This window comes from Elgaria multicarinata, chromosome 5, assembly GCF_023053635.1.
Source record: "Elgaria multicarinata webbii isolate HBS135686 ecotype San Diego chromosome 5, rElgMul1.1.pri, whole genome shotgun sequence".
NCBI lineage: Eukaryota > Metazoa > Chordata > Lepidosauria > Squamata > Anguidae > Elgaria > Elgaria multicarinata.
Window position 1 is genome coordinate 113194439 of NC_086175.1, and position 27585 is coordinate 113222023.

General features: G+C 41.6%; 3 protein-coding genes across 6 annotated transcripts in view; 2 read left to right on the forward strand and 1 right to left on the reverse strand.

Annotated features, from left to right (window-relative positions):
- ZDHHC20 (zinc finger DHHC-type palmitoyltransferase 20) overlaps positions 1-5307 on the forward strand; it is a 55988-nt gene extending 50681 nt beyond the window's left edge. For both annotated transcript variants that reach the window (XM_063127067.1, XM_063127068.1), the window contains one exon: positions 1181-5307. The gene's annotated coding sequence lies outside the window, so the exon portion shown is untranslated. The remainder of the gene's footprint in view (positions 1-1180) is intronic.
- Positions 5308-7626: 2319 nt separating this feature from the next.
- On the reverse strand, positions 7627-10478 carry MRPL57 (mitochondrial ribosomal protein L57). 3 transcript variants are annotated; one of them, XM_063127069.1, is made up of 2 exons: positions 10394-10478; positions 7627-8050 (listed from the first exon to the last, which is right to left on the reverse strand). In XM_063127069.1, exon 2 carries the CDS (start codon positions 8046-8048, stop codon positions 7740-7742), a length of 309 nt encoding a protein of 102 aa, XP_062983139.1. In that variant the 5' UTR covers positions 8049-8050; positions 10394-10478; the 3' UTR covers positions 7627-7739. The 3 variants fall into 3 exon arrangements, with proteins under 3 accessions (XP_062983139.1, XP_062983141.1, XP_062983140.1); XM_063127071.1 differs by having other exon boundaries at positions 10401-10421; XM_063127070.1 differs by lacking the exon at positions 10394-10478 and adding an exon at positions 10030-10052.
- Positions 10479-11401: 923 nt separating this feature from the next.
- On the forward strand, positions 11402-27335 carry SKA3 (spindle and kinetochore associated complex subunit 3). Its single transcript, XM_063127820.1, has 10 exons — positions 11402-11490; positions 12031-12163; positions 12807-12871; positions 14523-14688; positions 15536-15887; positions 24328-24407; positions 25220-25395; positions 25537-25725; positions 25884-25969; positions 27151-27335. Exons 2-10 carry the CDS (start codon positions 12061-12063, stop codon positions 27164-27166), a joined length of 1233 nt encoding a protein of 410 aa, XP_062983890.1. The 5' UTR covers positions 11402-11490; positions 12031-12060; the 3' UTR covers positions 27167-27335.
- Positions 27336-27585: the final 250 nt, after the last annotated feature.

Genomic DNA, 27585 nt, shown 5'->3' on the forward strand with positions numbered 1-27585 from the left:
GACAGCCGCTTCAACGTGCCAGTTCGGCACTGCTGGAGGGACTTTCACTTGTTCATGGGCGAGATCACTGCCGCTCTTACTAAAGGGTTTCTGCCTCTCTTGTAAAGTGGCTCGCTCACTGATGCTCGTAAGCTATGATGGGTTGGCAGTGCCAGGTTCAGATGACACACCAAACTATTGTGGGTTGAAAAACCCCTAGAACAAGCTATGGGTTGTTAGGGTGGCTTGTTGCCCATGATAGGTTTGTTAGGATTGCTTAGCAGAGATTAAGCAGCAGCTTTTCAGCATTTGACACTCCTGCTTGGTTTCTGAGTGCCTTCCCTCCGAAAGAAAAATACTCACACCACGTAAGGTTTTCTTCAGCAAAGATTTTACTGAGGCATATACGTATAACGTTTCTATACAAAACACATCCAGCATACACAACATCACTGACCAGCATCCACCACCATATCATTTGTACAGCTTTATATACAATTTCATACACAGTATTGCACACAGTTTCATCATCCAATAATTCAATTAAGGGATGATGCAAGAAATTCTTTCCTGATTTTCGACCCTTATAGTTCCAGCACTAATGAGCAACACCTGTGTGAAGCTTAATGCCAAGTCCAGTTTTCTTTTTCACTCCAGGGGTCTTCTGTGGATAAATTTCCCCCGACAAGGTTGTCTTATCGTGCAAACTCAGTCAGTGCCTGTCACCAAATGCACTGTGCACAGTGCTTCTGACTTAGCATTGAATGACCACAATAAATTTCCACACATCTAGGATTAGGGGGAAGGGTTTTCTAAGCTAGTTGAGACATCGCAAAGCACTGGTGGTAGACATGACATATCACTGATAGTACGGCTATCTCGAAAGCACAAAGCAGATTTCAGAAAGCTGCAAGTACCCTTGGGGAGACCAAATGAGAAGACTCTTATTTGCCAAGTGTTTAATTGAAGAGTAGAAGCAGCTTCTGTCTAGACAGAAATTAGTTTGTAATGCAATTGCTAGTTTGCCAAGGCAAAGCTGATTGAGGCTAAGAGTGTGGAAAACAAGTGGCAGTACATGTCCTTTGTGTGTTTCAGTACATGGAAAATGCAGAGATTTTGAATGATAGTTCAGCCTTGTATTTTTCCTATCTCTACCTAACTTTATGCGATATTACACTAATTGAATTTGTTTTCCAAATAGGTTTCTACAATACATTTGTGCTTGGATATTACTTAATTTTCTAAGGAAGACACTGATATATCAATGGAACAGTGCCAGCATGTTAACAGGATATGAAAAATGAAACCCTTGATGGTATCCACTGGATGCTTATAAGCACTTGCAGAACAGGAAGTCTGATGCCTTAAGATTCTTGATGTGCGTTTTTGCAACATGGACTTAAGCCGCTACAAGGGCCAAATGCCCTGCAAGGGTGTGCAAGACTCTAGAAGTGCAGAAACTATGCATTCCAACTGCACTCCACTGGAGGGGACCGATTCTGCAAAGTTCACATGAGAGGCAATGCCATGCCAGTGTCAAACAGGAGTTACTTTCATAGCAAGTCTATAGGAGGAAGGTTGGGTGGGGGAGGGAAGTAAGTATGCTATATGACCATTGCATTTGGCCATTGGTACTGCACAGTCGAGTTATGTGTGGCTCAAACATCATCTGGTGGACTAGTGGTATGGTGCGATTTTGCTTTCTCCACCTCCATTATCAGATAACAAGTGTTATTGGTAGGTGTTACTAACCAAGCAACCTATCACCCTGGCTTTTTAGTCCCCTCTGATATTGAAGTTCTCTTCCTTCAGGCTTGCTTTGTTGCAATGCAGACTCAGACAAGCAAGGTTTCTCATTTGTTTGTTTGCTTCAGAATTAGTCCCCACTGGCAGCTTGGTACATTAGTCTGGAGAATTAATTTTTTCTTCTGTTCTTTTAATATATTTTTAAAGAGAACCTTTTAATTTCCTTTAAATATGTTTAATCTAAGTCATATCAGGAATATACTTCATTAACATGACTTCTTCGCCTCCCATCCTAGAAATTTTTACCTGAATATTCTTTCTAATTTGTTTTGACTGGTAATCCCAATTTAAAATCCTTTCTGAAGCCAGCTGATTGTTCAAGTCTTCTTTCAGACCAAGTCCAGGGATCATCTGCTTCCTTTTCTTTAAGAGAAAGGAAGCAGATTACGTACTTTTTTTGTGGGGCTGGATTTCACAAGGATCTTTATGGGAACATTCCTTGAGTAAGGTGGGAAAGAAGGCACCAAAGGAAGAAAGAGAATCTTGTTCTCTACTGTACCTGATTTCTTGTCCAAGACCTTACTCTCTCTGTCTTTCTCCCTTTCTCCAATGTCCACACTGACCCTTGGAATCGAGTCTTGTCCTTTAGACACAAATGGCTATCTGAACAAGTAATTCCAGAAATACTACGAATAACTGTGGTGGCTTCAACTCGATCAGTTCACTAAGGGCTGTAAGGTTCTTTATTCTTGACTCATAAATGTCCAGCCAAGAGCAGAATGTGCATAAGGCTTCCTCTCCTTCTCTCTCCATCCACCAACCCGTCCTTCAAGCAGAGCGCTGGTACCTCTACTCCAAGGAACAGACTGGCAGAGCTATGATGTTCCTCCTTGGTTGAATGGAGGTGATTGCGCATCATTCTGTCTTGATGTGTACATTTTAATCCCCTATCATAAACTGAGTATTGACGGCTCAAAGCCTGTTGAAGTTCCATAAAAACATCTCAAAGTATCTTGGTTTAAATTCTATTATGTGTGACGCATACAAAAGAAATTTGCCCCACTCTGCAAATCCTAGGCAACATAATGGGGGTGGGAGAAGAGGGCTTATAGACAAAGTAACTTCATAGTTTGCAAAAAGTGTTACATATTTTATAGTCAGCTGTCCTGGGCTGGTTTGTAAAAGAGGGAAAAGCTAAAATAGCTTATGCTGCCTTTGTGCCTATCCAATCACAAAGCACTGAGTCCTATGCTCTTCTGTGCTATAAATGTATGATCAGGCTCAGGACTTTCAATGCTAACATTAACCCCTGTTCCTTTAGTCAGATAATGGGATTTGGGCCCGTGCCTATCAATGTGAGTGCAAGGGGGAAGGAAGCTTTATGTGGCACAAGAGCTCTTTCAGGTAGCTTCTCTAGGTTAAATGGGGATGAATAGACAGTGAGTCTGCTGATTGAGTACCTATGACCCCACAATTCCAGCTAGCTACAAATCCTCTGCCCCTTAAATTTTGAGGCAAGTGCAATGCCTTGTTTGTCGTTTCTGAATACCTATGCCAAATCATGCACATATCAGTGGTATTTGTCAATAACTCAATTAAAGCAGATTTCTTCTTGCAGTATGTTAATAAACACGCAGCATACATGAAATGAATGGTGACAGGGTTCTCTTGTAAAGTGTACATAGGAATAAAGGCCCATCTGCACTTACACGAATATTGGGTGTCCACATATTTCTGATAATGCATTCCTTTTTCATTGTTGCTATGGGGGTAACTTAAAAATGTGTCAATGCTTTGTATTTTAGATTATTCTGCAGTCCTTAAACCACTTTGAAAAGGTCCTATCAATTACTTGTGAAACTGTCTGTATATTGGATCAGAAGAACTTGTTCAGTGTCTAAAATGTATTTAATATGCGAGTATCTTACCAGTATCACAAAATTGTACCAAAGAATATACTGTGTAATGTTTGTTGATTATACTGAAAGATATGCTCACAAGTTTTATTTCAATGCCTTCTCATCAAAGCATTTTGCTGGTGATTTGAGGAACTTAGAAACAATTTACTGTATGCACATGTTTTTAATACTAGTAAATAAATCTTGCATCCTGCAAGCACAGTTACATTCCTTGCTGCTGTGGGAAGTCCCTTACCAGTCTTTTTTGAGTTCTGATTTTATTAAGGTACTTGCTGGCTGCATTTATGAGTTACAATTTATGTTGCAGCTTGGGGGTGAGAAGTGTAAAGAAAAAAGTATTTTCTATTATTGTGGTTTCTTACACCAAGAACTTGTAACTACTAAAAAAAAGTCTAAAAACAGGACTTTTTAAAACCAAATTTCCATCTTTCGCTATAGAACTAATGCACTAACAATTGATATCTCCTATGATTGAATAAGTCAGTCAGTCAAGATGATCCAAGCATCTTTTCATAAAATGATGCCAACTGTAATATACAATGTGAAGTTAGATCTTAGCTACCTAACAATGCAACCTTTGCCATCTGTGTTGAAAAACATGTTTTCAGTTAGTCTTACTATCCAATATATGTTTTCCAGACATTACTTGAATCTTGTAAATTGTAGGAAAAGTCTAACCATGTTTACAAAATAAATGAGTTTGGGAAGATCCTTCAGCAGTGAGATGAATGGCTCATAACTTGGTCACATGTTAAGATAGCATCAGGATCTTCTTTCATGGTACCAAAGAATTAGGAAATTATATCAGATGTGTAGGTTACATTATGTTGCCATTCTGAGGACTTCTAGAATTATACCAGGAAAACTTTAGGGTAAGTGGTTTAAGGATTGCAGCCCTTTTTTTACCTCAATCCTAATTTTACCTGGAAGTCCTAGTGATTTCAGTGGAGATAATTTACAAGTACATGGTTTAGGATTGCAGGTTGTAGTGTATAACAGAACTTCTGTCCACTGCATCTGTTCACTGCAGAACTTCTGTCCACTCCCAAGTGTAAATTACATGGCCATAAAAGTGGTGCCCTTAATTTATCTAGGGTTGCCACAACCTGTGTGTTTGCCAGTGGGTATGTCAGATACATTGCACTGTATTTATGACAAAAGTGTATGCAAGTATTTTACATAAATATAGTTATTTCATTGTACTAAAAGTAAACTTGCAAGTTTTCACATTCAAATTGGTATGAGGTTATTTAGAGGATATATAATGTGAATGATGCATCTATTACGTTGCAGATAGGAATATTCCTATGCACAAATAAAACATATTGCCATTAATAGTTTAATAATTCAAAGTGACTTTTTAAATGGAATTTTATAAATAAAGATAGAAGAATAACAAATCACTTTGCCTGAAATTTTCATATTTTTAACTGCACCTTGTAATATCTTTCATGTGTATTTTCCATCAACGTAATAATTTTAGGTCATGTTGAGTATTTTGTATATCAAAGTACAGACTTCCATTCATGTCTTAATTATAACTCCTGTTCAAGAAAAATAATGCATCATCTTTAAGCACTTCCTTGCCAAAGTGGTGATACATTAACAGATTATGACACAATGAATGCAAAAGAAGCTAAATAAATAAATACATTGGAAATAAGCTGGCTGTTGTGAACTACATTTCTAATCAGTGGTGGCAATAAAGATACCATTCCTTTTAAAAAAAAAATTTTTTTTTTTTGGTATTGGTATAAGAGTGACATCGCTTGGGAAGAAAGGCTTTAAATTTGGGCTCTTTATGTGAGCGCAGGTCTGATTTTAAAAGAAGAAAGAATGCAGAGGGAAGATGTTGCAGCAGCTGCACCTCCAATTTAAGTCTCCATACCTTGGCTCAGAGGTCTCCATTTTGCCTGTAAGTGTTTGCTGACAACAGCTAACAGTTTAGGACAGGATGAATTTTTCAGGTTCTGTCAGCTGGCCTGGGAATCCTTCATCACATTTCCACTTCCTAATGCAATCAAGCAATGCTGTACCAGGTACTAATTGGCTAATGAGAGTCCTCGGTACTTTTGTAACCCTTCATTACCAAGGCAACCCCACAAGACTCAAACATCCACCTTTGTCACAGATCAAAACTCACTTTCCCTTTCTGTGTTCCTGAAATCTTTCCAATTACCAGCACAGACTATCCAATTCAACACTACTACTAACATAAAATATATTGAGCTAGCGTAAGTGACCTACTAAAGTGAGAAAAGTTATTAGGAGTTAATGGCTTTAGTAACCTATGAAAGAAATGAATTTTTGCTCCAGTCCTCCAAAGTTCTGTGGAGTTACAGCCTGCATTTTTTTTCTTTTCTGATCATTTTTCCATGAAAAAGGAAAGTCACAAAATTAACCAGTAGAGCATTTGGATTCTCCCCATGAGGAGATGCTGTATATAAAAATTCATCCCATTCTAGCAAACTTTCATGGATTTGGAGCCCCCAATTTTTGTGCACACTCGCAGGGATATGGGAACGGCTTTGAAAACCAGCTGGGAGTTGGGGGGATGGAGCCTTGAGAATTGAGCCTGGTTGGGTGAGGTGGTGTGGAGTGGAAAAGGAGCTAACAATAATGGCAGGAAAATGAAGAATATGCCCCTAGTGTGAGACAGGCCAATCGGAGCGATGCAGGTGACATAGCAGTGCAGGGGGCACCATGATTTGGTTTCCAATGCAAAGGATGCTGGGATACTATCCCAGCCAAGCAGGAAGGCTGTAGAGGAAAGAGGGGCAAGGGCACAGTAGCTTATTTGTCTGGTCGTGTGGGGGATAACAAGCCTATTTTCAAAATAAGTTACTGTAAGTCATGGCTTTAAATGATGTGCAAACCCACCCACCCACCCCACTGAATAGAGCAACGATTGGAGCCCTTGTGCTACATTTCTGCTTTCAGTAAAATGGTTTGAGGCCCTGATCTTTTTGCTCCTTCACCCTGTACATTCCATCCCCTCCCAAATTATGAGGGTCAACCTGCATGTTATTTTAAGTATGTGGCTTGTTGTTTTTTACACAAAAGTAAACTCATGGAACCTCATATGTATCAGGAACGTAAGAGTGGTGGGTAGGGACTATAACCCTTTGCTTCCAGTTTAATTTCAACTGGATGCTTTTTTTTTAGCAATGCAAATTGGAGGCATGGGGGGGACCAGATTGGGACCACAGCACAAGCAGAGGACAAAGGATTAAAGCTTCCCTTTTGCCCGTGCTAGGGTCCTAATCCATATAGTGAAGATATAGAAAGTGAGCATTCCCAGTATAACTTTGCCTGCAGTTACCGCTATAGGTCTTTACACCTACATTTGAAAGAAATATATGCTTAGATTATCGTGTTGTCTGAATGATTCTCATGGGAACCAGCACTGCCATTCGGTGGGAAAGGCAGAGAGGGGGTGGGGATGGGCAATACTCAACCATGTGGGGAGTACCACCTAAATAGTCAACCGTGGAGTTGACACTTAACACATGGTTGACTATTGTGTCATCCGAACGCGGTTACTGTGTAATATATATATGAATGTCTTAACCAAATTGTTGGCATGACGGGTTTCTTGGAAAAGCCCCAGTGCCAGTTTATAATATTGTCATACCACTTTATACTGTTGTTTTTATGTTTTTGATGGTTTAAAATTTTGTATATTTTTAATGTTTACTGTTTTCAACTTTTGTAAACCGCCCAGAGAGCTTCAGCTATGGAGTGGTATATAAATGTAGTGAATAAAATAAATAGAGGTCATTTGTGGATACTGCCTCTTAACTGCAGCTGCCTCTGGAGCAAACCCCATGACAAGAGCAACGGACATCCTTTTTTCTTTCCCCGCCTGAAGAGAGGGCAATCCTTTCCAAACACAGTACTATTGCTACAGCTTTGCAAGAAAAAGAGCATGCATAATTTAATAGGAAAGGGTAGGCACTAACAAAACTGATTCGGTAAGGGATAAACTTGAAGATCAATGCATTTATTTACAAGACCTTGTTATAACTGACGTTCGCCACAGTCAGCAGATGTAAATAGTCAACTACATGCAAGCAGTTTACTTGAAATGTCAATCTACGTCCATTTCTTGGTCACGTTAAGATGGTCTAGATGTTCTGTAGCATACTTGTGTTCAGGAAACTTAGATATTTTTTCAGCCAAGAGCGCTTGCCGTGTTGCATGTCTGCGTTCTTCATTATGACGATAGTCCTGCTCTTCCGTCATGTATGGCTGGCTCAGCCAATACTCATTTTCAGCTTCAATTTCCAGTCTTCGAATCATATTAGACTTCATTTGAGAGGAAACGAACCTTGGTCGCCTGTGTTTACCAATCCATTGTCTCCCAGGAATTTTGTTCCGAAGCAGCACAATAGTCAGAAACATACCTTTTCGAATAAACAAAATTAACTTTGACTACTTGAATATTATTTGATTAAAAGCAACAAGTTAGTATTCTGCTAGCAACAATTTAGCAGCCAGAGCCCAGAAAGATGCGCTCAAAGCACTGGTGGTGATGAATTAGAAAAACTAACTTCTAGTAATTGACATAGGAATCTGGACAAGGGATTACTGAAAGCGCCAAATTAGATGTGACAGCATATACACAATTGAGTGAATGGCTCTTTAAAAGTAAATTGTAGGCATGGGGCCCATACACTTGATTGAGATCCTGGCATTAGGATAGGGGTGCTTTAACCCTTTGCAGCTCATGCCTATTTGTCTTGGGGGTGGGAATCTTCTGTTGAAGTAAATGGGCACGCAATCCAGATTGGGACCATGGGGTGGGGGTGGGGGCAACGGGTTAAAGTCTCCTACTGTCCTACATTTTTAGGAACTAGCAAAGTTTGATTTATTGGGCTTGCTAGTAAAACCACTGAAAAATGCTATTCCACCTATCTTAAAACAATATTGGATGATAGCTTATTATGAGATGCGAATACCAAATGTTTAATCATAAATAATTAAGAATTTGAAAATGTAAATAAGTAAAAAGTAGTAATTGCATTAAAGGGAAGATAAAGGTTCACAATAAGTGCCATAGAAATAACAGTCAAGTTGACCTAGATGATATCCAAAGAGAAAATACTAAGTTAAAATCCTATCACTTAGGGCAAAAAAAAATATTTTGAGTAATGAACAGGTGTGATTGTATCTAGTCTGAAAGGTGTATGTGTAAACCTTTTTGTAGGTACTAGTTTTTCAGGAATGTTTAATAACAAGGTAATGAAGACCATGGGTCCTAATACATGAGACAGCAGATAATATTAGTCCTGAGATAATTTCTACACAAAAAGGTATAAATGTGCTGATTTAATAATGCAAAAGCTTATTAGATGCTCACCATGCCTGTATCAGCTGAACATGTTATTCAGTATTGAATGAGATCTCTCTGTTTTAAGCTATTGGTACTTGAAATCTTAGAACAATAAAGATTTACAAATTCTATTTCCTGTTCAGCTATTAAGATGTATGAATCTTTAGCAAAGCTGTTTAACAACAACAAAAATTCTATGTCATTTTATGTGAATTGTATTTTGATGTGACGCTACAAGTATATTTCCAATAAAAATTAAAAATAAAGATTTTTTCCTTTAGTCATCCATCCATGAAGTGGCCTTACTGTGTTGACCAAAAGCAGCCACTGACTCGCTCTTAGTGCCAAACTCAAAAATGGGGTAATGTTTTACTATGGACAGATGCTGGAAAATAAGGGCAGTTGGACAGCATTAAGAAGCTATACCTAATCAAATGATCATGTGAACACACTCAGCAAGGCTGAACATCCAAGAACACTTGGAGAAGCATAAATCAAAACCCACACTGCTATAAAAACAAACTACATTGCTATAAAACTACCAGTTTCTAACAGGCGAACTAATTAATGCACAGCAGTAGCTGAAATTATTCCAACAAATGCTTGAATTATGTAGGTGTTTGTCTGATCCAGAACATACTTTTTATATTCTCAAGCAAGAGGACACACTAAACTCATAGAATCATAGTTAAGTAGAGTTGGAAGGGGCCTATAAGGCCATCGAGTGCAAAAGATAGGATTAAAAGATCCCATCTTTTCCCTTGTATGTGTAAATTACCCTTAACTAGGAATCCCATGGCTTGGATCTATTTAATGCACCCTTTACTTTACTTTTATTTAAACCACCCTAAGAATTTTTATTCAAAGGCAATATAAAAGATATCTATAAGTATACAAAACTTATTTATTAAATATATTTTTTATCTAAGTGGCTTACAATCAATCAACAACAAAAAGACAGCCTCTGCCTGTAGGTTTACAATCTAAAAAGACTCGACGCGGAAGGAAAACGGGATGTGGAGGGAAGAGGAAAAAATTAAGCAGACTGACAGCAGGGCTGATGGAATGGTTCTGGCTACCTGCTCCAAATGGAGCAGGCCCTGATGTTCCCTTTGCCTCCTCCGGTCTCCTCACTTCCATATGAAGGTACATAAGGTCGCTCTGCACAACACACTAGCGGAGCCCCCACGGGAGTCTACACGGGAGAAAGGAGACAGACCACGCATGGCTGGAATCAGCTGCCTTTTGCTCCTGCCGGCCACTGGTCCAGCGGGCTGCAGGGAAGAGGCTCAAAGCAAGTCCTTGACTGAGGTCTTCCTCGTGCTACTTAAACGAAGGGAAAGGGGTTACCAGAGCCCACCGCCCTTTGACTTCGCAGTTATCTCAGAACATTTCCCGCTCCTTGTGAACTCACCGAACACCGTCGACTCTGGATCGCCTCAGCGGACTTCAGGGACACAAAATGGCGCAGCTGAGTTGGTTGGGCTCGGAGCCATAAGTCTCGGCTCTCGCGAGAGCTCAAATTCACAGAGCCAGGAGTGAAGGGGAGGGCCCGTTTCGTTGCGACCAATCGGGACTCGCCGTCGCGGGGGATTCAAAGCTCGCGGCGGGGCGCTGTGAGAGAAAAGCGGCGGTTGCTGGAAGGAAAAGTCCGTGAGGACTTTCTCGAAGTGGGAACGAGGGGTGACTTCAAAGGGTCGCTTCTCCGGGTACGGTCGTCGGTTTCTCTCACCTTTTCACAGGCGGGGTGGGAGTTGTTTTCCGTGTTAGCGAATGGTCGTGTGTAACAGTTACTTCCTGTGAACACGGGTGATATCTTGGGTGTGGGTGATCGAAATGGTCTCCTTTTGTCTTCTGCTTCTTTCCTGGGGCAGGGTGTGTAGTCCGTTCTCTTTAAAGTACAACGTGGAGAGCATGAGATATTTATACTGGCTTTTTGTAGGGAGTGGAGGGATTCATAGAGCGTAGTTATAACAATTATTGTTCGGACACGATAGTTATATAGAAAGGTGCCTTTTTGTCTAAAAGATGGTGCATAAATGCTGTAAATAGATAAAATAATAAAACCTCCAGTCGCTGACTTTCAGCTTACCTTACCTCACCTCATAAGGTTGTTGTGAGTGTAAAATTAAGAGAAGGACCATTGTAAGCTGCCTTGAGGGAAAGGCGGGATATAAATGTAGTAGCAGTAATAGCATCATCTTCATCTCTGGGTACCAGATGCATGCTGGGGATTAACAGGGGGAATTTATCTTTCCAAGGCATCTGGCTTGGCCTCAGCATGCTGGACTGGATAAGCCAAGGCTTGATCCAGCAATGCAACTCTTACAGTACAAACCTATACATATCTACTCAAAATACCTACTCAAAAATACCTCCCATTGGGGGCTTACTCCCAGGAAAATGTGTATAAGACCAGTCATTGGTCTTTAAAGGAAATTGCCGTTTTATTTTTAAAGTCAAAACAACAATCTTCTGTGGCATCTGAAAGGGTAACAAATTCATTATGGTGTAAGCTTATTTTAATTTATTGTGGCATGTTTTATGTAAGTAAATCATTTGTTTAAATCATAGTAATTTATCATTTATAAAAGTTCTCAAGTTTGCTGTACATGAATAAAATGCACAATCTCTACCTAAAGTCTCACTTTAGGTAGAGTGTGCAATGTGAGTATTGCAATTACTGTGCAATGTGAGTATTGCAATTTGCAATTAGTGTGCAATGTGAGTATACGACTTATATGAACTACAATGTACATTTAACCTCTTCCGTGTTTTGTTCTGTGTTGACAACATTTGTACGTTGTACAAAAGGAGCATCAAAGCCTCGAATGACGGGCACTAGCACAGGGAACTGCAACCTTTTTTGACCCATGGGCACATCTGGAAATTTGAGAGACTGCTGTGGGCACCACCACAAAATGGGAAAATGTAGCATCCCCCTGATAAGAAAGGCCCTTACAAACCAGAGAGATCTGTTTCTGAACTGTTATGTGTTTACATATTTGTTGAAATATTACTTTATGTTCTTTCTGCAAAATATGCTGATAGTGGCAAAAAGTGGTATTTCTTTCTCCCGGTATGGATGTGACTGGAAACTTTTTCAACAAACTGCGAAGCATAGCTGTCACTTTGGAGAAACAGACCGAGCAGTTTAAGCAAGTTTTCCATGGTGATAATTCAGGTAAGAGAGCCATAAAGAATTGCCTAGTTTCATGAGACATGTGCCATGTACCATTTCTTTAGGGGAACCAAGTTGCATCCTGACAGCTGTGATTGTGAAACTGGGAAGTTTGCAATTCATCACCACAGTCTCATTTTAGATATAAGGGCTAGTTCAGCTGTACTGATCTCTGATGTGACTAGCTTCCCCAGGACAAGTGAACATGCAAGTTCCTTTCACTGGCCACCCTGTTAGTTGTGCTTTCCAATACAGAATCAAGACCACAGAAAACTGCTGTGTGTCCGTAACAGATGTTCAGAGCATCGTGCTTGGCTTTCTACTCTCACCTCTATTTGAGATGGTGCCCCCTCTCCTGCACTACTTGTTCTGCATTCGAACTTGGCAGTGCCACTCTGCCCAATTAAATCCAAAGGCATGTTGTACTTCTACAATGCTCCACGCAGGTTGTCCTGCCCTTCATTTGGGAGACTCATCATGGCTTCCATTGGGGTCCTAAGGCAGTGTCCCAACTAGCCAGTGACTAGGCTGAAAGCTCAGCTTTAACAATGTATCAATGCCATATGCTATAGAATATCTTATATAGGTACTGGATTGTGCTTTCTTCCTAAATCTTTTTTCTTCTTCTTTAAAACATGTCACAAAGAATTTGAAGATGATTCTCCAATGAGATATTTACATGAACTGTACTCTGAAGTAAGAACACTAAAGGTATGGCTTACCTGCTCCTCTTCTTCGTTCATATTGTATAATGGCATATGCATTTTCTTTCGGTAATTTCACTGGCTACATATTAGACATGTCAGTTCCAATTCACGGGAAGTAAATAGATGTTAGGGGTGTGCAGACCAGGTCTGCTCCTCCCTGAAATTCGGAGCAGTGCTCTGATGAGGCGATTCCCTGCCCAGATTTTTCGGGCGGCTCTGTCTCCTTGCACCGTCAGATTACCTGGTGGAAAACTGCTTCGTTTTTGGAAAATCATGATATTAACATCAATGGGAATTAACAAAAATGCATAAATCTTCGTCATTTTTAAAGACAAAGAGATGAAACTTGACACCCTGGTAGCTCTTAAGTAGGGCTTTAGCGATGCCAAGTTTAAAGCACATCCCTTCATCCCTTGATAGGTGATAGCAAATTTCATAGTTTAACTATGTGCTGTGTAAGAAGTACTTTTTTTGGTCTGTCCTGAATCTTGCACAATTCAGTTTCATTGGATGACCTGGTTTGAGTATTATGAAAGGGAGAAAAGTTTTGTGACTTCTCTCTATCCACTTTCTCCACCCCATGCATAATTTTATACACCTCTGTCATGTCCCCCTTTACTTGCCTTTTTTTCTAGACAAAAGAGCCCCAGATATTGAAACCATTCTTCGTAGGGGAGTTGCTCTAGTCTCCTGATCATTTTGGGTTGCCTTTTCCGCACCTTCAAGCTGAATTAGAGAAATATTGCTAGAGATATCATAGATGTCTCACAAGAATTAATGTTTTATTTATTTATCTGCATTTAAGTGGTTGAGACTAAAGGAAAACATTACTTATTTTCCATCTAGGGTCACCCATGACCCTAAATACGTAGGAAAAGTTACATGTTTTTTTTAACCCTCCACTAAATAACCCATTCATCAGAATTCTACACTGTTGCCATTGATGCTTACACTCTCATTCATCCAACCAATCTTTGCACTTCTTTGTCACAGTATATACATTTTGTATGATTTCTTCTTTTTTAACCTATACAAGTATGTCTTTTAAATATTCCCATATAGAGTTTGTTTTATGACCAGCACCACAGTTTGTGAAATTACATGAACCTGTGCACTGTACAATTTTGTCTTTTCCTTTCTATAGTTGTTCCTTCTGCCTTAGCATAGCCCACCCTTACAAAAATAAAGTGGCAAACAAAAATGAAATGCCCATGATTGCTGTGGTAGAAGTAAGGTCTGGAAGGTCTGGCGGATTAGAGCAGTTCATTTGCATGAGGTGAAAATGAAATACCTGTTAGGTAGAGTGTAAATATTCAGATTAGAGAGAGGATCAAATTGGTTCTTCATTTTCATAGAAAAACTCTTTTATTTTAATATATCTGACAGAGGCATTGATTTTGTTTAGTGATTAACCATAGTGATAGCATGTTTACAGCAATTATTTAATATTAAACTAGTTTTTTAAGAAAACTGCTTATCGTTTTAAGAATCCAATTTAAATTAAACACTACTTTAAATAAATAAATAAATCCACCCTGTTGCTGCTTTTGTTTTGGGAATAATGAAAACAGGTCCTTGTATCCTGAACCTGTTGTAACTCTTGCTAATTTAAATAGTTCACTTTGGGCTAAAAATCAACTTCTTTTAAATCAAAGGGTGATGCTGATAATACTCTTTGTAAGAGTTCTTCAGAAAGAGATACTACATATGACTTCATAAAAGCCAGTAAAGTTCTGATGAAAAGAAATACAACAGATCTTAAGAAAATAAGTGACCTCTTCCAGAAGTATGGTTACAAACCACTTGTTGACAAAGATGAAGGTAACTTCTTTTTCCAAATCTAGGCTTGTTGATTTTTGTTAATATATTCCACATTTTGCTTCTTGTGTGTTCATTTCTTAAAGTAAGAAATGCTCTTTGCTTAAATAGAAAGAGAGAGAACTTTCAGCTTGAAAGTGGTTAGTGAATGTGTTTAAATCGTTGTTATGTAGTCACCATGGTTAGGAATGGTTCATATGACAGCCAGTGTGGTGTAGTGACTAAAGTGTTGGAATGGGAGTCAGGAGATACGAGTTTAGTCCCCACTCGACCATGGAAATCCACTGGGTGGCTTTGGGCCAGTCATAGACTCTCAGCCCATCCTACCTCACAGGGTGGTTGTTGTGAGGATAAAGTGGAGAGGAGGAGGATTATGTATGCCTCCTTGGGTCCCTTAAGAGGAAAAAAAGCAGGATATAAATGCAATAATAAATTAAATAAATATGACACCTTAAACCCTGCTGGTTAAGGATTTTGGCTAAGCAGCAAGGTTAGTGGCTGTAACTGTGGCTTAAAGTGTTGTGTGCGACAACACAGCTTGCTGTTAGTGCTAACCCCAGAGAACCACATTTTCACTAACCACAGAACCTGAAGTGTTATCTGAACAGGCCCAATGGTTTACATGACAAACTAAGTCATGGTTTACATGACACACTAAATCATACTGTTTAGCTCAAAATGGAACCTACATTGGAAAAGTAAAGAGAAACTGTTCTTTTAACTGTAATTAGGAGATTGGTCCAGTACAGACAACACATTGTCATTCTTGTAACATGCCTAACTACAAATTCTGTATTTTAAAATGCTGACTACTTCTCAGACCATGAGCAATTTTTCTTCTTTTATAAAGAAATAAAGGGTGAAGCTGAAATCAACCCTGAGTCTACCATGCCTGATCTAGAAGAGCCCCCAAACCTTGATTATCCTGGAAAATTATCTGGATCTCATAGTCCACTGCGAATTCCACAACTTTCCGATTTTGGGCTTTCAAAATATGCTCTTCCAAATACTTTAGGCACAATGCATCCTCAGCCCCAAGCACATGTACCAAAAGAAGAGCCAAGGGCGGATGGATCCGCATATGTATCACCCAAGACAGAACACTTTCATATCCATGGGCGTGACCTGTGTTTGAATGATGAAACCACGGGTTTAGTGGAAGACCAAACAATCTTCTTACTTAATAATGCAAAAAACGTTAAGTAAGTAGCATCCTTGAGAACCTTTGTAAGAATATTGGGGGTTTCATTTCTCGCATGGCACCTTCCATTTCTGAAGAGATCAATTGGTGGTATTTGCAAATATTATGTTGTTAAATGTGGAAATATTTAGTGGGTGAAGGGGTGAGACTTTTGCTGCAAACCTCTTGCTCAGAAATGAGCAACCTGTGGCCCTTCTAAGTCGTTGGCCTCCAGCTCCTGACATTTATGTATCTATTCAAAATTATTGTTAGGTAGCCTTTAAGAGCAGAACGTTCCCAAGGTAGCATGTAAAAAATAATACAAAACAATGAAATGCAATAAAACCCACAGCCCCAAAATTAAGAAAAGGCCAGTGAGAACATGTGGGTCTTCATAGCTTTCCAAAAGACCTATAAAGAAGCCCTGATGAACTGCCAGTTCAAATTTATTTTATTTAAAATATTTATTGGCTGTATTTCAGGCAGGAGTCTTCCCAAGACAGTATACAACAGTTAAACTCACACAATAGGCCCTCTCCTTTGAACTTAGTCTAGCCACCCATGGTGGCAGGCAGAGAAGGGTCTCTTGTTGATTACCTCAGAATCTGTGCAGGCTGGTACAGGTGAAGGGGTTTCTTCAAGTAATTTGGGCCCACCCATTTAAGGCTTTAAAAAATAAAACAAACACTTTAAATTGTACTCAGAAGTGCTTGGCATCCAGTGCAGTATCTGTGTCACATAAGCTGATCACCCAGTCCCCCCCACCAGTGGTTCTATTCTGAAGTTTCTGAACTGTTTTTAAAGACAGCCCCCACATATAGTGCATTCCAGTAGTACAGCCTGGATGTCACCAGAGTGGGAATAACCAAGGCAAGAACTGCCCTCATCAACTGCAGTCCTTAGCTACTGCTACCAACTGAGCTTCCCCAGTTAGCGCCATGTCAAGGAATGCTCCAAAACTGCTTTCTCCCAAATTTCCCATCAAAAGTTACCAAAAGTTGTTGGATAGAAGACCCAAATGTATTGCTATTAGTTCATGTTGGAATGACTCCCAGCAGTGATGGCCATTGCTGTCTTGATGTCAACATCATGTAGCCTTCTAAAGATCTCTTCCCTGGCACTATCATATCCCCTTGCTAGCATCTGCCTGCTGGACAGAAATCATGGGGGTGTGCTCGGTGTAATGAGCTCCTGGCTCTCAGGGAACAAATTCGTTCTTCGTGGTCTCTGTGCATCACACATATGGGCTCTACGCCTGCGCAGGGTCAGCTCCGGAAACTTCACTAGCTGAAAACATTTTTGGGCGGGAACCCCTCCCCCACCGTCCACTGAGCACGTTCAGGGGTTCCCGCCCTAACTCCTCAGTTCTCTTCAACCGCCTGTGGGTCAACAGCTTTCTTGGAGACTTCTAGGTTAGGTACTTACCTTTTTGCTGAAAACTGTCGTTTTTTCTTCCTTTTTTCTTCTTCAGTGTTCTAACTTTATATATATATATATATATATATATATATATATATATATATATATTATATTTCTTATTTAGTTGTTAGGTGCCTATGGCACAAACAGGACTCTTCAAAAAGTGTTCATCCTGTGGACAAAATATCTCCCAGACGGATGGACATTCGTTGTGTTTATTGTGCTTGGGGGAAGTGCACGTAGTTGAATCCTGCGTGTTTTGCTTAAAATTCTCGAGGCAAGCGAGAAAAAAACGCTCAGACCGCCTTCGGGCGATTCTCTGGGAAAGGGCACTGGTAGCAATAGACAAACCGAGGCCTCCTCGAGTTACTACTTCTCACAGAATGGAGCCTTCGCCCCAGCCTCCACCTACTAGGAGTGAAGCCCTAGCGGTTCCCCCCGTCCTCCCTCATGTTGCTTCCGTGAAAGCTGCAAAGAAGCTTTCTAAGAGGGCTAGAGAGCACAATGGGACAGAAGATATTCAAAAAAAGAAGAGAACTGAAAGCTGAACATGGGAAAAGAAAATTAGCCACTTCAGTTTCATCGGTATCGAAGAGCCCGGTACCGAAAACTTTGCTACCGAAGTCTCCTGCAGTACCGAGGAGCCCGATATCGACATCATCACTACAAAGGTCCCCTCCAATACCGAAGAGCCCGATACCGAGGCTTTCGCTACCAAAGACCTATTCGATACCAAAACGGGCAACACCGTTGTCACTGCCGGTACTAACCTTGCCAAAACCGCAAGCTGAGGAGGTTCTGGGCTCCCCGGTACCTTCACCTTTTCAGATTGTTACAGTACCGGTGGAGGACCCTGCTTTAATGGCATCTGTTTCAGAGGGTGAAATAAGAGACTCCTCTCTGGACTATACGATGGCGAAACGGGGTCCCGCTTCCCCTCGATACTGAGAGGAACCACCCCCACCAGTCGGTACCGACAGATATCGGTACCGATCGATGTCTCCATACCGACAGACCGGGAATCGCTCACCAACCTCTGTTTTTTCGGGACGAGAGCATTCTACCTACGGTGATCGTTCCCACTCCCCACTTTGGAGGCGTGAGTATTACGCCGATTGGGCACCACTGCCATATCTGCCATATTATTATGACAATTGGAGACACAGAGCAGAACAAGATTATTATTAATATCAAGGACGCTCACATGCTCCATACCCGCGTTTTCATCAACCACCTTCAGAGACGATTTCTCGTCCCCCACCCTCTCACGAGGCCACCTCTACGCCACCACCGCCACCTCCACAGCCGTCGCAACCGATGCGCCCCTCGCTACCGAGGCAAACGACAGTGGAATTACAACCCACTGCCACTACATCGCTACCGACTGTTCCGGTACCGATCCATTCAATGCAACCATCGTCCAGGCCGACGGAAGTGGGAAGTAGGTTGGATACTTTCTCGGAGGAAGATTATCAATCAGATTCCTCACAAGAGGCGTCGCCAGCACCATCTGTTCCCTTACCAGATGATCTTGTGGCAACCACAGATGTAGTCTCCCCTTCGGAAGACTTAGCACATTTTGCGGAGCAGGTTCAAAGGATGGCAAGGTCATTAGGGATTGAAATGTCCCAACCGTTGGAAAAGTTAAACGACCCGGTTTATGATGACGTTTACTGCGAAACGTCAACACCGGCAGCCATCCCCTATTTACCAGTGTTATTGAGAACCACCCAACAATCCTGGAAGTTACCCTCCTCTATGCCACCAACGTCAAAAATGCTGGAGAACCTGTACAAAATACAGGAGAAAACAGCACCTTTTTTTTCACCTACCCCAAGCCAAATTCTATTATTGTGGAAGCATCTCAGGGACGTTCACAAAGAAGGCACAATGCACCCGTAGATAAGGAGGAATGCAGACTAGACGGCCTAGGTAGAAGAATCTATTCTTCTTCGGCGTTGTCCTTGAGAGTCCATAACTACCAAGCCACCATGGCAAAATACCAATTCTTCCTGTGGGAAAAAATGGCATCGTTGTCTGGCTATCTCCCAGATGATCAAAGGGAGCTAGCAAATGTTTTCTATACTGAGGCTATGAGACTGTCTCGACAAGAACTGAACACAGCACGTCATGCAACCGACTGCTTCAAAAGCGATGGTAGCTTCCATCGCATTAAGAAGGCATGCATGGTTAAGGTCAGCGGGACTATCTTAGGAGGCACGCACCCGGATAGAGGACTTACCCTTTGATGGTGAAGGCTTATTCCACTGCTCCACCGATGAGTCGATGGAAAGTATCCAAAAGGCTAAAAATACAGCCAAAAAGATGGGCATCGGACAACAACAGTCACAAAGAGCTTTCCGTCCTAGACGCTGGTTCAGAACCCAGCAACAACTTTTCCCCAGACAACAACAACCGCAAGAGCGTACGTCTCAGTACCAACCCCAGTCACAGTACAAGAGACAACCATATGCTGGTCGCTTTAAACAGAACAAGGGCAAACTTGATGGAGGCCAAAGACGTTGTCTTTGACTGCCCCACAATCCCTATCTGTCCTCCTTATTTCAAAGATATTCTTGCCCCTTTTTACCTTACATGGGCAGGCATTACCACCAATGCCTGGGTTTTAAACATCATTTTTCGGGGCTACAAAATAGAGTTTGCTACCCTCCCTCCGCTCGGAACCGCAAGGTTCTCACCACCTGCAGTCGCTCTCTTACAAGAAACTACATCTCTTCTAAAGAAGGGTGCCATAGAGCGATTACCAACAAACGCTCTAGGAGGCGGGTTCTATTCCCGCTACTTTACGGTTCCGAAGCAAGATGGGGCCCTCCGTCCTATTTTGGATCTCAGGGAACTCAACAAGTTCATCAAACCCAAAAAGTTTCGAATGAACTCTTTAGCAACCATCTTGCCATTCCTCTCCCAAGGGGACTGGTTTACAGCAATCGATCTAAAAGATGCATACTTCCACATCTCGATCCACAACGATCATCACCATTTCCTCCTATTCATTATAGGGAAGGATATTTTCCAATTCAAGGTGCTCCCATTCGGCCTTTCGACTGCCCCCCGAGTTTTTACAAAGTGCATGGCGCCGGTATGCACACACCTCAGAACTCGGGAGGTAGAGATTTACCCGTATTTAGACGACTGGCTGATAGTGGCGGGTACAGAACAAGAAGCCAGTCACAGCACCAAACTTACTATCGACCTCCTCAACACCTTAGGCCTATACATAAACGAGGAAAAGTCAACCTTCCAACCTACCCAAAAGATAAAATTCCTCGGAGCAGTTTTGGACTCAACCCGTTCCAAGGCTTTCCTCCCAGAGGAAAGAGCCACCACGTTGACAACACTCGCACTCAAACTTTACCGTTCACACAGCATATCAGCCTTTCAAGTCCAGAGGTTACTTGGATTCATGGCAGCGACAGTGAGCGTTGTACCATGGGCTCGCCTCCATATGAGGCCCCTACAGTTGTGGTTCAAACGGGAGTACGACAACACAATGGATGCACACCGAGTCAGGCTTTCGCTCCTGGCAACGGTGAAGGAGACCTTTCTCTGGTGGATGGATTCCCACAACATCATGCAGGGTCTAGACTTCCGACCACCGGTTCCGTCCAAGTTCCTAGCAACGGATGCATCGCTAACGGGCTGGGGTGCCCACTGTGGGAAATTGATGATCCAAGAACGTTGGAGCCCTGCCGACAGGCAAAGACACATAAACGTTCTAGAATTAATGGCCGTACAGAAGGCACTGCACTCTTTTCAACAAACTTTATCAGGCTACGTAGTCCAGATCCATACAGACAATATGGCAGTAGTCTGGCATATCAACAAACAAGGGGGAACTCGGTCAATGGACCTGATTTCTTTGACCCTAGAGATTTGGAACTGGGCAATCGCACACAGCATGACTTTATCAGCCCTTCATATTGCAGGCCAGGACAATACGTTGGCAGACAATCTCAGCCGCAGCTTTGTAGACACTCACGAGTGGCAGATGGCGAAGTTTGCACTTGCTACAATTTTTTAGAAGTGGGGAAAACCTAATGTGGACCTGTTCGCATCCTCAGAGAACACCATCTGCAGTCGCTTCTGCACCTGGGCGGGCCACGGAAGACAGTCTCTAGGAGACGCCTTCCAAATGACCTGGTGGGGGCAACTGTTATACCTGTTTCCCTCAATACCTCTCATCTCCAGGGTGATAGTGAAGTTACGCAGGGACAATTCCAATGCAATACTAATCACACCCTGGTGGCCAAGACAGCCATGGTTCACACCGCTTCTCAAACTGTCCTCAAACATCAGGTTGCCCCAATGCCACAACCTAATCTCCAAAGGGAAAGGGCTCATTCTCCACCCGGATGTAGAGTCTAACAGCCTGGAGTGAATCTAACAGCCTATTGAATCTAACAGCCTGGAGGATACGACAGCGTTAAACTGTCAATCCTTACCCTCTGATATATGGGACATAATTCTAGCAGCTAGGAAACCAGCAACTAGGAAGTCATATGCTACCAAATGGGAAGTTTTCTCCTCCTTTGCACTAAGCAGGAATGAGAACCCCTTTTCAGCGCCTATTTCCACCATCCTCACCTTCCTTTTGTCTTTGTTTAAAAGAGGCCTTAAGTTTTCCTCACTTAGAGTTTACCTGGCAGCAATCTCTGCCTCACATCTATGGATTCAGGGCTGTTCGGTTTTCACCCATCCATTAGTTAAGCGTTTTATGAAAGGGTGAAGAATACCATTCCACCCGTTCGTTCCTTTGTTCCTCAATGGAGCCTTTCCGTGGTGCTCAAGGCATTGTCTGGCAAGCCTTTTGAACTGCTGGCAACTACAGACCTCCATTTATTAACTTTCAAAGTTGTTTTTCTAGTTGCCATTACGTCTGCTAGACGTTCATCAGAGGTAGCAGCACTCCGCATAGACCCACCTTATACAGTTTTCCACGCTGACAAGGTGGTCCTTAGACCAGACCCAGCCTTCCTCCCAAAGGTTGTGTCATAGTTCCACGTTAGTCAGGATATCATTCTGCCAATTTTTTTTCCTTCGCCGACATCTCCCTTAGAGTCCGCTCTCCACACACTGGACGTTAGACGTGCCCTCGCCTTCTATCAGTCCAGAACTGCTTCTTTTCGGAGATCTCAAAGACTTTTTATTTGTTACGGGGGCAAACAAAAAGGCCTTCAAGTATCTTCGCAGAGAATATATGCTTGGGTCGTTCAGACCATTAAATTAGCCTATGAACTTGCTGGCCTCCCGTTGGAGGGTAGAGTGCGTTCCCACTCTACGAGAGGAGTTGCCACCTCAACAGCATTTGAAAGAGGAATTGCCTTACCTCATGTTAGGCCTCTTGCCTCTTGTTAGGCTTTTGATAAAGTCCCCTACCAAAGATTCCTGAATAAGTAGTCATGGAATAAGAGGAGAGGTCCTCTTATGGATCAATAACTGGTTAAAGAACAGAAAGCAGAGAGTAGGAATAAATGGTCAATTCTCCTGGTGGAGGGAAGTAAATAGTGGGGTCCCACAGGGATCAGTATTGGGACCAATTCTTTTCAACTTGTTCATCAATGATCTGGAATTAGGAGTGAGCAGTGAAGTGGCCAAGTTTGCCGACAACACCAAATTATTTAAGGTTGTTAAAACACAAAGGAATTGTAAAGAGCTCCAAAGGGATCTCTCCAGGCTGGGAGAGTGGGCATCCAAGTGGCAGATGCAGTTCAATGTAAACAGGTTTAAGGTAATGCATGTTGGGGCAAAAAAACCCAACTTCAAGTATAACCTAATGGGATCTGAGCTGGCAGTGACCGAACAATAAAGAGATCTTGGGATTGTGGTGGATAGCTCGATGAAAATATCCACCAAGTTTGTGGCCGCTGTAAAGAAGGCAAACTCCATGTTCGGCATGATAAGAAAAGGAATTGAGAATAAAACAGCCAATATCATACTGCTGTTATACAAATCTATGGTGCGACCACACTTAGAATATCTCCAGTATTCGAGGCAGCAAGCCTGTGTGCACCAGTTTCTGGGGAACATGGGTGGGAGGGTGCTGTTGCACCATGTCCTGGTTGTTCAACCCTGGCCTATGGCTGGTTGGCCACTGTGTGAACAGAGTGCTGGACTAGATGGACCCTTGGTGTGATCCAGCATGGCTGTTCTTATGTTCTTAGTAGACAAAGCCCAACTCACAGATAGATATCTTGCCTTGTCTGCCCATGAGTCTTTCCCCCATATCTTCATATGAGGAATCAATATCCTGAGCCCTTAATAGTTGGGTTTAATTATAACTCCTCTGTAAGCATAACTCTAACACTATTGGCTGGTACAGATATGTCATACAGGACTGCCAAGTTTGTCAAATGGTCAGGAGAAACGAAAGTCACTGGCAGCCATAAAAGACTAAACTTATTAATATAATAGAACATATTAGCAAATATTGTCCAGGATTGCAAAATGTTTTAACTTGCTCTTGTTAACCATTTTATAAACACCATTTTATTAACCATTTCATTCCCTCTGGCGAGAGGAGTATTTTTATTATGTTCTTCTTCGTGGTCTGTGTGCATCACACATGTGGGCTCTGCGCCTGCGTGGAGCTCGTTTCGGAAACTTCTATAGCTGAGGCAAACAGTTTTGGCGGGAACCCCTCCCCCACCATCAACTGACTCTGGGTCCCTTGTTGTATTGCTATTAACTACTTTCTATTCACAAACAAGGTCAATCAGCTCTGGCTTACCACAGCATTCTACTTAGGGTTTTGTGGGAATATAAAAAGTGGACAAAAGCGCTAATGTAAATAACGTACTAATGTAAGAGATCTCCAACTAATAGCGCTAGCTGGCACGACACTATTCCCAAGAAAACCCGTTGTGCCAACTAATGCTATTAGGGTTGTGCTAAAGATCCCTTAGCTAGTGCAACGTAATTTGTTAGTGTTCATGTTGATTTGAACACTACCCACAGTCACCCTGTCAGTTATGAGGCTAGATACACTTTCATGGATATGACAATATTTTTGCCTCTTTTTTTAGGCACTGCATACGTGGACCAGCAGTGGCATCAGTACCAAACAAGAACCTGGCTACACCTAAGCAAGCAAACAAATTGTGTGGTAAGTCCTGGGTATTCAAAATAAACTGATGACCCACTGAAAAGTAGAAGTATTTTTAATGCAATAGTTACTCAAAGAGAGCCTGTAGAAGTCTGGCATCCTCAGGGATATTCCAGACCTTCTCCTTGAACGGTTTTTCACAGCTAGAAGCATAAGTAAAGCACACTAAATGTTTGTTGGGCACCATTGAGGAGGAGGCCAGTTGGATCCTCCCTCAGCAGACATTTCCACAACCTAGGGGCAGCCACAGCACGGTCCTCAGGCCTGCAGTTTGATACCTTATTTGTTGCTGTATTTATTCCTGGATTTGTTGTTTGGTTTTTATTTATGTTTTATTGTATTATTTCTGTTTTATTGTGTTTCTATCGCTTTTAATATTGTATTGGTTTTATCAGTTTCATTGTTGTATGCCACCTTGGGAGGGCTTCTGCCCTTAAAGGTGGCCAAGAAATATTTTGAATTATAATTATTGGACCTCTTCAGAAGACACCTTAAACCCTGCTGGTTAAGACTTGTGGATAAGCAGCCGGGTTTAAGGTGTCTTGTGCGATGCGTTTTGCTAAACCTGCCCACTCACTAACCACAGTCAGACCGTTTGCTGCAGGATTAGCGGCTGTAACCGTGGCTTAAAATGTGTGTGACAGCACAGCTTGTGATTGGTGCTAACCCCAGAGAACCACAGTTTCACTAACCACAGAGCTTGGAGTGTTGTCTGCACAGGCCCATTGCTATGCCAAACGAGTTTCTAAGAACTGAACTCTCAGTTTCATGTAAATCCATGTAACACTGCCAATAAAACATTGCATTTTCAGATTTTGATTACATGGCTTCACCTGATGCACCTGCATTCTGCACACCTGGAGTGAAAATTCCCCACAGAAAGAACACTGTCTTACAAAAATCCCCAGAGGGTAACCATCCAGTTGCATCTAATCATACAACAGAAAAACCTCTATCAAATACACAACCTCTGAAAATAGAATCTAAAGTAAGCATTTGGTTACTCTTTTATAAATGTTATGAATTTCTTAATAGGACTTTCTGTCCCATACTGAATCGAAGAAAGGTTTTAAATATAACCATAGCATTTTAGTATTTGAACACTGTGATTCTATTCTCTTTTCTACAGCAAATGTGTGTTTCTCAGAGGCCGAATAAAGTTCTTATTAAAAGTGCTGATGTGTCTGTTCTGCACTCAGACAATTATCCGGAATGTGCTGAAGTACCCTCTCCTCCAGTAATATCGGACTACAGTAACCTGTTTGGTACTCCTCCTCCACCTCCTGCAATAACTGTGATTCCAAAACAGATTTTTCAGGTTGTATACTCAAACTTACCTGCAACTCGCACTAGAATTCAGCCTTTTCTTAGCAAAAATATTTTTTTATCTTGTTATGGAAAAAATGTATAAAATGGAGAAGGGGTGGGGAAGTGTGAATGTTAGCAATTTCTTTTCTATTTTAAATTCCTTTTTAGATTTTATCAAAGTACAATCCAACCATAGAAGCATCTACATCAGTGGAGAGAGAGCCTACTCTTGGTATCGGGAACAAAGAGAACAGGTGAGATTTCAGCCATAGAGATGCTTTTCCCTCATTCTTTTTTATGACTGGCTCTTCCAGACAGATGGTGGAAGTAGTATATTACTAGATATTTTAGGGCTGGCCTGCTTCATATGAGAGCATCTTGCAAAGGCCTGTTAGTGAGTACATGTGTGGTGGTATGGCACCCAGAAATAGTGCTCTCTTTTACCTTGGTATCACACTGTGTGTAGGCTCTCACCCGCCTTACCACATATTTACCATTAACTTAATAAAGGCAAGCTGTCTGGATACTTTCCTGCCACCAATCACAGCTGTCAGAAGCCCCATGTAGATTAGTATCTAGTGCCAATATTATTTGAAATTTAAGTGTGAACATTTCCCCCTGGAGAAGGCACCAGAAGGGTGAGATGTAGAAATGGGATGTGGCCACTTGAAAATCTCATTATCCAAATTAGTCCCTATTGCCTAGATACCGACACAAATTTCTTGTAGGAAAGGGTGAACAGGGGGTTGAGTGGCTGGGTAAAGAATAGATGTGTGAAACCTTTCAAATATCCCCAAAATGGCTATGGCTATAATCCTATGCACACTTACCTAGGAGTAAGCCCAATTGAACCCAATAGGGCTTACTTTTGAGTAGACATGTAGCAATATAAGATTGCACTGAAAGTCTGGAAAGGGTAGAATGAAGCCTCTAGTCTTTGAGGCTTCTACATATCCAGGGCCCTACTGGGCTGCTACTGGTAGAGCTAGAGAAATGATAGAGGCAATTCCTTGCTTCTTGATCCTTCTTTTAAATGTTTTCCTCTATATGGGCCTTTCAGCCCATCTAGAGAGGGTGTGCTTGCCAGGGTTGGAGAGGCCATAGGATTTCTTGTACCCTGGCCTCTCCTCTCCCTGCACTGGAATGCCCCCTTTTCCCTTCCCCCAGGATTGCATTTGCAGCGTCGGAAAGCAGCCAGCACAGTTCTTTCCACAGTGACTGCAAGGGAGCGTGGAACTCAAGAGTCCCCCTCCCGAGGTCATAACAGTGTCTTCCCAGGACCATAGGATTACTCTCTGAAACATATTTTAAAATCAAGATGGCTGTTCATTAGAAAGTGAGTGCATAGGCATATTTCAAGAGATGTCACACAATCTTTGCTGAAGATGGGACCAAGATTATAATGTAACTGATTCTTTCACTATTCCATTTGTAGAGAGTATTCTGGATGAATTGAAGAAGAACACTTGAGTTTTTGTTGGGACTACAATATTTAAGGCTGTTCTGAAGAGTTTAGAAAGCTTAATAGGAAGAAAGAACTACATGGGGAAAATACCTGAATATGCCAACTACTCTTTTCTAAACAATTTGCCAACAGGTTCAACTGAAACTATTTTTTCTTTAGACGACTATCAAATGTTAATATTTAATAAAGAATAGACATAAAAATAAAAATGGCTGCATTCTTCAAACCTAGCATCATGCTATCAGCTAACAAACTTTTTTTTAATGTTTACTGTTTTTAACTTTTGATACCTTATTTGAGAGCTTTGGCTATGGGACGGTATATAAATGTAATAAATAAATACTGGCAGATACTTATTCTACTTCTCAATCACCGTTGAGCAGTGTCTTTGGACAACATCTATTA

Coding starts and splice junctions, on each gene's coding strand:
- MRPL57 (XM_063127069.1), bottom strand. CDS start 8,048: ATGTTTCTGACTATTGTGCTGCTTCGGAACAAAATTCCTGGGAGACAA.
- SKA3 (XM_063127820.1), top strand. CDS start 12,061: ATGGATGTGACTGGAAACTTTTTCAACAAACTGCGAAGCATAGCTGTC. Junction 12,872..14,522: donor CTGAAGTAAGAACACTAAAG/GTATGGCTTACC, acceptor TTTAAATCAAAG/GGTGATGCTGATAATACTCT. Junction 25,396..25,536: donor CTCTGAAAATAGAATCTAAA/GTAAGCATTTGG, acceptor TCTTTTCTACAG/CAAATGTGTGTTTCTCAGAG.